This window comes from Jaculus jaculus, chromosome 16 (assembly GCF_020740685.1).
Source record: "Jaculus jaculus isolate mJacJac1 chromosome 16, mJacJac1.mat.Y.cur, whole genome shotgun sequence".
Classification (NCBI taxonomy): Eukaryota; Metazoa; Chordata; class Mammalia; order Rodentia; family Dipodidae; genus Jaculus; species Jaculus jaculus.
The window spans coordinates 1,182,047-1,194,077 of record NC_059117.1 but is presented as its reverse complement, the minus strand read 5'-3'; the positions used below and the strand labels follow the sequence as shown (position 1 = coordinate 1,194,077).

The 12,031-nt window shown below is 41.0% G+C and overlaps 1 protein-coding gene across 2 annotated transcripts in view; it reads left to right on the top strand.

Annotated features, from left to right (window-relative positions):
• Stard3nl (STARD3 N-terminal like) overlaps window positions 1-12,031 on the top strand; it is a 48,514-nt gene that overhangs the window by 34,368 nt on the left and 2,115 nt on the right. For both annotated transcript variants that reach the window (XM_045135444.1, XM_045135443.1), the window contains 3 exons: window positions 625-678; window positions 768-885; window positions 2,608-2,703. In XM_045135444.1, coding sequence (XP_044991379.1) covers window positions 625-678; window positions 768-885; window positions 2,608-2,703 — 268 coding nt within the window. The remainder of the gene's footprint in view (window positions 1-624; window positions 679-767; window positions 886-2,607; window positions 2,704-12,031) is intronic.

The window sequence follows — 12,031 nt, the reverse complement described above, 5'->3', positions numbered from 1 at the left end:
AAACCTGCCCCCAACCTTCAAGAGGCATTAATTCCCAAATCTCCATTCTAGCATTCAGAACACCTAAGTTTATGGGGGACACCTGAATCAGATCACCACAACACATTTTTTTCCTTTGAGGTAGGTTTCACTCTAGCCTAGGTTGACGTGGAGCTGTAGTCATAAGTTAGCCTTAAGCTTATAGTGACCCCCTGTTACCTTTGCCTCCTGAGTGCCGAGATTAAAGGCATGGTGGCACATGCCTGGCTCATGTCACTTGTTTGATGCAATTAAGTGTTGCATCTTATGTTGGATAAAAGCTTCTAAACATATTAGTTCATGCACATGCATGCAAGCACACGTGCCCACCTACAGACACACACACAGAGCCTCCTATAATATAGAAGAAGGAATCCCATAAGCAGTCAGTGTTCCATAAGATACCTGGTTTCCCTATTATGGGTGTGGGAGTATTATGGATGTTGGAGAGAGAAAAATAAAAAATAAAAATGAATGTTGAAGCTAGGCTGGGCATAGGTTTTTATGGCACTGTGCCCCTGGCTCAGGTGGTCTCTTGTGTGAGGGAGGGTTTCTTCACAGTATGTGGTGTCTTACTTGAGAGGTACCACACTTTGTGTCTTACAGTTGACGACAGCAGTGACCAGTGCCTTTTTATTAGCAAAAGTGATCCTCTCAAAGGTATGTCCAGCCTCCCCTCCCCATGCGCTTCTCCTCTTCAGAGCCAAAGCCCCTGTCCCAGAGTGAGCTCATGTGTATGTGTTCTCCAGCTTTTCTCTCAAGGGGCATTTGGCTATGTGCTGCCCATCATTTCATTCATCCTTGCTTGGATTGAGACGTGGTTCTTGGACTTCAAAGTGTTACCTCAGGAAGCAGAAGAAGAAAACAGTAAGTCTCTGTCAGAGTCAGTCCCCAGGCCTGGCAGAGCCCATTCAGCAGGGCAGTCATGCAGCTGCCACAAGGTGGTCAAGTGTCACCAGCCTCCGTGGCTGCATCAGAACTGGAAGAGTGTGTGAGGGAGGGAGGGATAGGGATAGCATGTGGCTTCTCTTTCTGCTACTGGTCCAGGCCTTCCCTAGACAAAGCCATACCACAAAGTAGCCACTATGTCCTCCTCAGATAGGCTGATCTTTCTCCTTCTCATAATCACAATAGATAGTGCTTTGTACACACAAATAGTATCATATGAAGAGGCAGGGAAAATAGAACCAATTTAAATGAGTGGAGGCCTCAGTTTTAAATGTAATCATTGGTTCTTGCTGTGCATGTAGTAGGCAGTTTGCTTAGAATAGACCACAAACAGAACAGTTAAGTGCCCAGAACTGGGACTGTAATGACGAGGGTGGAATTTGGAGAGCCTCATTTAAGCAGAGCTCAGCCTTTGCAGCCTGACACCATATTCCTTTGAGTAACATCAAGTACCATGTTCTAAGACCTGACAAAGCCACTCTTTCTACACATGCATCTAGCATGTCAGGTGTTAACTAGGAAGGCCAATTGGTCCATTGAGAGCTGTGTGCTTGATTATCAGCTTCCATGAGATACCTTAGTTCCCAGCCTCATGGAGGTAAAGTGATTAAAAAAATTCTGTACTCATACTTGTGCTATTTCCAGACATACCACCTCTGGAATCTCTCCCATAATCTGTCTCAATTTTCCCTAACAGGAAAAATATTGTATTTATAGAAAATGAATCATAATTTTAATTTCAGAAACAACAGGATTGAAACTAACTTTGCATGCTTTTGTTTTGGAAAATTTCCTAAACAGAGAGCCAAACTAAAAGGAAGGAATTACAACTATAAATAAATTCATAGACCATGTTAAGTATCAATCCCAAGATGCATCTGTGTCTGCTCTCCCTTGTCCTCTCTTCTGATGGAGAAGGGACAGGCCAACTTCATTATTACATATAAGCTTCAAACTGAACATTACTGAACACACATCAAGTATTAACCTGACCACGAAGGAGTGGTTTTGTGACTAAGCTACTTTCACAGCAGCTCACAAAGCTGACACCCAGGTCCTGAAGGTTTCAACATCACTGCTCTCGTTGATTCAGACTAACCAGAGCATCTCAACTGTGGACGGCCTCTCCTCATGCGAGTGTCCTGTAGCTTTCCTTGCTTCTCTTTATTTGTCAATGCCCCTTTCCTGGGAAACATTTTAAATAATTCCATCACATATTGATAAGCCATCATCTCAGTACTACTTTTGGCATCTCTCACTTTTCTAACCAAATGCAGATGCTAGACCATTTGTACATGCTGACTGAGGTTTGATCTCACTGTTTTGTTTGGAGGGTGTCGTTGATGCTTGTGGGGAAGGGAGGATTCCCAAGGGAAAGATCCTCTAACTAAATACTGGGCTTTAGAATCCAGGAGTAATGAAATAACTTTTAAAACTACTCAGTTTTCACCCCTCACAGGTTTGGTTCATAGTTTATTAATGAAACCTTTGTTTCTTTGTTGAAAGATGTTCAGAGTCCCTTGTTTATCTAAGTGTTTACTTAATGTAATAGTGATATCATTTCATAATAGTTCATCTCTCCAGGAAGTGAGAGATAGGAATGTGATGCCACTTTCCACATCTGAATTTCTTCTCTTACAGGACTCCTGATCGTTCAGGATACATCAGACAGGGCTGTCCTTGTCCCTGCAGGGCTTTCTGATGGTCAGTTTTATTCTCCTCCTGAGTCTGAAGCAGGTAAAAAGTTTGATTAACAGTTGTGTTTTGGTCCATCATTAAAAACCTCTGCTTTCTTTTCCTCTCCTACCCTGACCGTTTCTAAATCCCCTTAGCAGACATTGAACACAACAGGATGTGACACTCAGTAGGGCATGGTCTTGTGGAGGCCAGTGGTGAGACAGATCTGAAGATGAGAGTAGCAGAGGGGCACAGACACTGAGCCTTAGGTGTGTGCCCCAAGGCACACAAAAAGGTGGGGTGTGCTGTTCCAGGCCCAAACCAGCTTTTCTCCAGGATTGTCCCTTGGCTGGCTGGCAGTGGCAGCTCCATCCAGGTAGCCAAGTCATGAAGTCTCAGAGGACACCACCCCTTCTCTTGGCTAGTACCTCATTTTCACAAAGCCATGTTAATCTCCTGTCCCATTTTCTTTGCTGTCGTCTTCTGTCCCCTGATGGAATTCCCTACCCCAGGTCAGGATTCCTGCTTCACTTTCTGCTTTAGCTTCTCCCCTTGTCTCCAGTTTTCTTCCAATAAGCAGCCACCACTGTGCTTTGTTAGACTTTTTTTCTCAACCCAGGTGACTGCTATGTTAGGATCTCATAGTGGCTGTCAACACCTCCACAAGACCGTTTTGAGCTCATCAGCATTTTGTAGGTGGGCAGGAAAAAAAATATCTTATCAAAATAGAATAATATCTAGCTATAAATAACTTGTTCAATGAAGGGGTATATCAAGTGGGGGACAAAAAAAGGAAATTATGATTCAATTACATTATGTTCATGTATGAAAATGGTCAATAAAATAGTTTTTGTTTTGTTTTGTTTTGTTTTTTCAAGATAGGGTCTCACTCTGGTCTAGGCTGACCTGGAATTAACTCTGTAGTCTCAGGGTGGCCTTGAACTCTCAGTGATCCTCCTACTTCTGCCTCCTGAGTGCTGGGATTAAAGGCATGTGCCACCACACCTGGCTCAAAATAGTTTTTAAAATGATAATAACTCAATTAAAAAAAAACTGTCCAAAATTGGGCAAAAATCCAGAACAGATGTTACTTCAAAGAAGATTTTCAAATAACCAATTAGTAGGTGGAAGTATTAATATTCTTGGGAAGTTGCAAGTCAAAACCATAAGGTACCACTGTACACCCATTAGTAATAGTACTATTAAAAACAAACAAAAATGTCCCCAATCAGAAGTATTGGTGAAGATATGGAACAATTATAAGCCTCTGAATTACATTAAGAATGTAAAGTGATGAACTTCCTATAGAGAACAGGATGTTTTCTGAAAAATTAAACATGTTATCACTCAAGTTACATCTCTGTGTATCTGTCCATGAAGTAGAGGTATAGAGGAGGAAAAACCCAAGCTAACAGGAAGTATAAGGTACTTGCTAGCATGGCCCTACTGACTTGGGTTCAACCCCTCCCCAGCCCCCCAAATAAGCCAGACATGAAAATGACACAAGGGTCTGACATTTATTTGCAGCAGGAAGAAACCTTGGTTTTCCCTCACACACATTCACATGTGCAAATAAGTAAATATTATTTTTAAAAAAAGATAAAGGTGTCCGGCTAGCTCAGTTGGTAGAGCATGAGACTTAAAAAAAGACAAACTTCACTACTTCATAAGAAGTGTTTTTAAGAGTCCTCTTAAACAAATGAATTCATAATATATGTCATAATTTTGTACGTTTCTTAAGACAAATATATTTATGGTAGCTAATTATCTTTCTGAGACTAATATGACTTTTCAGTGCTACTGCATTTTCTTAACTAGTTGAGGGGAGCAGTAGTACATACGGGATTCTGTGTTAAGCGGGCTACCAAGCTTTCTCTAGTCTGGCAGTTGTTTGTGGCTTGTCTGTAATGTTTACCACCACCTAGAGGTACTTTAGGGCATTACCATGGGGTTATGAAGCTGAGCAAGAATGATGTTCAGTGTCCCTCTGGGTTGCTGCTTTGTTTCAGACAAAGTGTATTAGTAGTATTGGGTGAATGTTCAAGTTGGGAAAAAATAAATTTAAAATGTGCCTAAAGCTAGGCTGTTTTTTCTCTACAACAAGAGTTTTTTTGTATTGCCAGTAGCTCAAAATGGAAGCAATCCCAGCACTACTGCTCCAGAGGACATGATGAGGGTGTCTGAAAGGCCTCCTTCCCAACTAAGACAGAACCTGGCACACAACACATAATAGATTTACATCCATTGGAGGATAGAGTAAAAGGAAGAAATTGAAAGCATTTATAAATAAAAATTTACCATAAGAACAACTTGCAATCTCAGGTAACAAGAATTAGGAAAGACATGGAGCACAAATTAACACATCCTAGCTGATGCACTGCTAGAGGCTGTCAGGGGAGTCTAATTGAAGGCTTGCTTATTGCTCTACTGAGAGCCTGTTTGGTGTGTGTTAGGTGCTCTGAGCAAGAAGGCACAGTCCTCATAGATGCCTGGACTGAGATTGCTGTCTGTGGTTAGAGAGCAGAAGCAAATTGTGAGAGGCTGAAGTCTTGGCAGTTCTCCACCCCTAACTCTCAGAAAGTCTGATTTGAAATGAGGACCAGGTGAGGCTGAGGGTAACAGTGACTGTTATTGGAACCACTTTTATCTCTCAGACAGTTCTTCAATGGCTGATGTTTACTCTGCAAAGGAAATAAATCCAGAACCCAGTATTATATCACCTTGTAAATGAAACTCTGAGAAGCATTGCAGATTCATTGCCAGGTTAAGTAGCAGGATGCTTTTTTTTTTTTTTTTTTAAGCTCCAGGGAAGTCTTAAGTTCCGTACTATAAAATCCTTCTTTTCTGAATGTGTCATTGATGGACATTTGTTACTGTATAGGTTGTCAGCCAACATCACAATATAATTTTTGCTTGTTTTCTTGAGACAGGTTTTCCCTCCAGCCCAGTCTGACCTGGAACTTACTCTGTGGCCCAGGTTGGCTTCAAAATCATGGCAATCCTACCTCAGCCTCCCAAGTGCTGGGATTATAGGCATGAGTCGCCATATTCACCTCAACACCATATGCTTTTAAAACATCTTGTACACCAAAATACTTGTCATGCCTACTTGTATTTAACCCCATATGCAAGTCAAATCCTAGTTAAACACTTTCTATCTTGAAAATTTTACATTTCCTGGGTATGTGCTAGCAATACAGACCAGCATACACAGGTAACTTTTGCATTCAGTTGCTTTTTCCTAGCATAAAGTTTTAGGAAATAACTACTCTAGCATATATCAGTAATTTGTTCCTTTTTAATGAGTGGTCACTATTCCATTATATTTATAAGTTATAAGTCTAGACTGTTAAAGTAGTCCAGCTATGGGCATTCACATGTGTTTGGACATTTGTGGCTGTTTTTCTTGAATGAATTTTTATCTGTTTATACATTTTATATGTACCGTTTTATTTTGATCATAATCTCTTCCAATTACTCCCTTGCATTGAACCCTTTCTCCTTGCCACCTAGTCACTCTTTTATGTTGACTTTTTGTTGTTGTTCAGTCCTCCTCCATCATCCATTATGACATGTTGATAGTCCAGTGTTGTGCCATTTTTATGCAAGTTACAACAGCTGCTGTGAGTTCCTGAATGAAACAGCCATCTCATGTCCAACAAATAGTGTTCCAAAGTACTCTTCCCCATCCTGTGGTTTCATTGTTTCTCCCACCTTTTTTGCAATGGCGCCTGAGCCTTGGAGGGTGTGGCAGAGATGTGTCATTTACTGAACACTCCATTGTCACCTCCTCACAAAACTGAGGAATTTTCAGTCTCCCCAGTAGTCACTGGCTTCTGGAAAAAAAAAAAAACAGGAGGAGAAGAAGAGAAGGGAAGAAGATGAAGCTCTTCCCAAGTGAGAGCAGCACTAGTCTATAGACATAACCATAAATGTTTAGAGGAAAATTTGATGGCATAACATATCCATTTAGCCAAACAACAGTTGCAGCTTTCCTCCTAGGTCCTATGACCTCCTCAGGCATAGACTTTTGACTAGGCTTTCAGTACCAGGCATGAATCGTCTCCCATGGAGCTTACCTCAAATCCAGACAGCAGTTGGTTACCTCCTATAACAATCATGCCACTCTTGCACAGCTTGCCTGGGTGGCCTGTTGTATAACTCACAAGAGCCACTTCTGGGTAAGACTGTGGATGACTTTTTTCCCCAGCAGACTGAGCAGCACTTTCCAGGGACTACGATAGCTGGCCAACAGGGAAGAAGCTTCCAGCTCAGTTCTACCTCTCAGTTCTTGAAACTAAAGTATGTGGTTTCTTCATAAATAGGCTCTAACCATTTAGTTCTGGTGGCATCCTAGAGCATTGAAAATAGCTTGTGTTGTATTGAGGCCTCAAGGGCCTCTCTGAGAGACAATTCACTGGGAGATGTCCCACCCCAGCATTTGGGTTTTTCCGTAACAGCCTGTGCCTTCTGAGAGTAGCATTATCCATCTCCACAAGGTGCTTCTGCCCAAACTCTCTTTTTTTTCATGTAGATATTTTATTAGGTAACAAGTAAACAGGTTTCCATATGTCTTACTTACAATATCTTTAGTTTTTTACTTAACCTCTCCACTTCCTCTTCACCTCCATCCTTCTCCCCAACCCAAATATTATATTTTTTTAAGAAAAACATCAAAGCTGTAATTAGGGCTCCAGTTAAGGAATATATCCAGGATTCCAGTTAAAGAACTAACTGAAGAAAAGTATGACAAAAACAAATTACCAGAGATTCTCAAGTGAAAAAATGCAAAACTGAACAGAAAATTTTAAAAATTGCACAGCTAAAAAAGCTTAATAGCAAGGGAACATTCATTCTTGTTGATTCAAGAAAATGTTAAAGACTATAGCAGCAGAAGACTTAAATGTGAAGACAGATTGATAAAAAGTATCCAGTCTGAGCAGCAGAGGGAAAACAAATCGACTAAGTTCAGACACTTGTGAGACAACATCAAGCATATGGGGAATCTTAGTGGACAAAAAAAAAATTCAGGAAAATGTTTGAAGAAATAATGGCCCAGATATTGTGAATGTGTTGATCCCCATTAATCTGCACACCGACCAAGCCTCTAGTGAGCTGAAGAAACATGAACTAGTATACTTGCAAGGACACTCACATGCACATCATCAGTGATTTGGCTGAAATGCATGAAGTGCACATGCCCAAAATTCTGCAATGTCACTGAGGTGATGTCTAGAAGAAAACCTATGCTTTAAATGCCAGTATCAGAAAAAAAGGTCGCAAAAACAATCAGGTAAAGAAAATCTACCTTTACAAATGTGTAGAAAGAATACACCAATGCCAGTCAAACAGTCAAGGAAATAACTGACAACACATATTCACTTCTGTACTTTTTCCATGTATGAAAACTAATATAAAATATATCCTAATCATTACGGAAAACCCAAATTTACCATAATTTTAATAGAAAATTTCTAGACAAAAATCATAAAAGAAAGCCTTCACAACACAGCTTTAAGATCAAAAAAGATCTTACATCCTCAAATATGTAACAAATCTATAGACTAGACTTAGTCAACATAAGAACCTGTACTGCAGAAGACCATGTGAATAAGTAAAGAGTAACTAAAGATTGCCTAAAGCATCTGTGAAGCCTGTGTCTAATAGAGACTTTCAGCTACAATGGATAAGAAATTCATACAACTCAGTAATAAATGTGAAAAAGCTTAAAACACATATCTCTTAAGACAGTACATGAGCTAAATAAAAGAAATATAAGAGCCGGGCGTGATGGTGCATGCCTTTAGTCCCAGCACTCGGGAGGCAGAGGTAGCAGGATCACCATGAGTTCGAGGCTACCTGAGAACACAGAGTGAATTCCAGGTCAGCCTGGACTAGAGTGAGACCCTACCTCGAAAAAAAAAAAAAAAAAGAAAAAAAAACAGAAGATGCCAGCACCATGAGGAGTGTTCAAATGAAAGCACAGGATACCCCAGCATTCCTGTCACAACTGGCTATAGTAAAGAATAAAACACAGTATCAAATGGTGGTGGGGATTGGTTTTGACTAGTTTTTGTTTATTTAATTTGATATACTTACTAGAAAGAGAGAACAGAGAGAGAGAGTGTGAATATGGGTGCACCAGGGCCTCCTGCTGCTGCAGTCAAACTCCAGTTGCATGTACCAGTTTGTGCGTCTGGCTTTGCATGGGCAATGGGGAATCAATCAGACCCGGGCCATCAGGCTTTACATGCAAGTGTCCTTGACTGCGGATCATCTCTCCAGCCCTAGTTTTTTTTTTTTAATATTTTATTTATGTATTTTTTCTTTCTTTTTTAGAGAGGTAATGCCTGGATTTTTGCATTTTACATTTCTAGTGGTGTTTTGTTGAATACATACTGTAGCAATTCTAGATTCTGACTTTTTTTTCTCCCAGAAGGTTGCTATTTGTTTATTGAGAAAACTATCCATGAAATTATATTCCCTAGGGAATGTGTTTGCTTCCCTTTTCTCTTGGCTTTTTGTTTGATATTTTTCATTTATTTATTTATTTATTTTGAGGTAGGGTCTCACTCTAGCTCAAGCTGACCTGGAATTCACCATGTAGTCTATGGTGGTTTGATTCAGGTGTTCCCCCATAAATTTAGGTGTTTGGAATGCTAGGTTCCCAGCTGATGGAGGTTTGGGAATTTAATGCCTCCTGTTGGGGTTGGACGTAAGGGTATTACAGCCAGTTTCCCCTTGTCAGTGTTTGGCACACTGTCCTTCTCCTGTGGTCTACCTGATGTTGGCCCAGAGGTGATGTTCATCCTCTACTCATGCCATCATTTTCCCTGCCGTCGTGGAGCTTCCCCTTGAGTCTGTAAGCCGAAATAAACACTTTTTTTTTCTGCCAGCAGTGTGAATCTGACTGCAGCACAGCCTCAGGGTAACCGCACACTCACAGCGATCCTCCTACCTCTGCCTCCTGAGTGCTGGGATTAAAGCCTTGTGCCACCAAGGCTGCTGCTCTTTTCTTTGCCAGCCTTGTTTCCCCCAAAGCTCCCTGTGTCCCTGGTCCTCAGCAGTAGCCAGTGCTTGGACAGAAGTTGCTCTTCAGCACCAGGACTAAGCTTCCCATCGTCTACCGGATAGGCAGGGCTGCATGTTGGGTGGTGCACTCAGAATTGAGGCTATTTTCAAGTCTTGTAGCTTTTGCTTTCTGCTAGCATTTTACCTGCCCTCTCAGCGTCTGTCATGCCCTCAGTGTGAGCCCAGCTCAAGATACCCATCTAGGTTGGACCTCTTAGTCCACCGTATGCAGGGAGCAGCTCAGCCAGGCCTGCACTTGCTCCACCACGGCGTGCGTCCTCAGCTAGCCACAGCTGTCCTCTTGCTTGCTGGGGTTAGCCACTTCCTCCTCCGTGCCACTGGCTGGAGTGTCCCTCACTCTACACGAGGTGACCTTCAGGCTGGTACCCTTGCTGTCAGTTCTCATACTGGGTGCAGAGCAGAGGAGCAGGAACAGCAGATTTCCCAGCGTGCCCTTCTCAAATGTTTGGTCTCTTCCTCATGGAGAAATGCTCCGTTTTGTCCATTTTGCCAGCATTCTAGATACTTCTATTGCAGGGTTGTGGTTTTTTTTGTTTTTGTTTTTGTTTTTACCTGTTTGGTAGAATAGCAAAGGTTCTTGTAAAGTACATAAAGAATGCACGTTTTTATGTTTTCTGTTTGTTGTTCATTATATACTTATTTTTACTGAGAACTTTAGTATGAACATATTGCAATTTAATTGTAATTCCCTCCTGTTGGCCCCTTCTCCCCCCCCCACACACACATAAACTTCTATTCCACTGAACACCCTCCTTTCCCGTGGCCTTTCTGTATCAGTGTTTCATTGTTTTTGTCTGTCTCCATCCTCTGTGCCATAATGCTGAAGAGCTCAGTCTTGTGCAGGCCTTGTGGTAACAGATCCACTGTGAAGTCGTGAATGTCTGGAGGACAGTACTTCAAAGTACCCCGCCCCACCCCATGGCTCTTACATTCTTTCTGTCTCCTCCAGAGCTTTAGAAAGCAAGATAGAGATGTCTCATTTAGTACTGAGCTTTTAACAGCTCCTTATTTTTGGCACTTCAGTAAGTCTTGTAGTTATATTTGAATAATAATAGAGCTTTATTTTAGAATACCAAGATGTAGATTTTTTTGTTTTATTTATTTATTTGAGAGAGGAAGAGGGAGAATGGGTGTGACAGGGCACTCAGCCACTGCACACAAACTCCAGATGCATGTGCCACCTTGTACATCTAGCTTACATGGATCCTGGGGAGTTGAACTTGGGTCCTTTGGCTTTGCAGGCAAGTGCCTTAACTGCTAAGCCATCTCTGCAGCCCCCAAGATGTAGACTTAAATGGGTTTAAATATCACTAGCCAGCAAGGTGGAAAGTGAACATGGGAACAGGAAAATGTAGTCTGGCCATCCTCCTGAGACTTTATTTCAGCATAGAAAGTAGTTAGGCCACTGTGTATCTCCATTAGGTACAGCATAGCAGTTTGATAGGCTGGAAACAGACTTTAACCATGCTACCCTTACCTGTTTTCCTTACCCAAATCTGCTTAAAGTGATTGACATTTGTGAGCTGAAGATTTAGAACACAGCTTTAAAATTCAGCAGTTTTTTTTTTTTCCTTGTATCACGTTTGTTCTCAGCTGTAATCCAGGTACAATTATTTTAAGACAAAAATGTCCTCTAAAGAGTGTGTTAGCTCATGGATTCCAGTGCCCACAATGCAAGAGGTTTCCTGGTCTGTGCCTTGGTCTTCTCACATCTCCCTTTTGATTGGTCTCCTAGATATGAAAATAAGCACACTTTCATAAATGTATGCAAAGTTCACTGGTCCTTTAGCAGTATCAGCTAGTTGTAATTTCATATTCTTGTGCCTGGACTTCCTATGTTAAAAGCAGGTGAGCTGCTTTTTAAAATTATAAAGCCTGTATAATTTTATTGTAGAAAATTTGAACTATCCAAAAATGATATAAATATCCCAGATTATTTTATTTTATTATTTCTTATTTTGATATATGTACTTGGCTTTTTAATTTTGTCACATGATACCTAGAGGATGAAAAGTTTTTTATTTGCTTACAATATGTTTGCTTATGGCTCAATGCACATGCATTGTCCATGCTGTAACATGACATAGCTTCTCAATGTACACGTGTTTTGTCTGTGTGACCTAGTTTCTCTGTGCACATGTATTTTTCATGCTATCATGTGACCTAGTTTCTCAATGCATGTGCATTGTCCATGTTGTCACATAACCTAGATTCTCAATGTACAAGGATTATCCATACTATCATATGACATGGCTTAGTTTCTGTCTGCACTTTCATTGTACATGTTGTCACATGA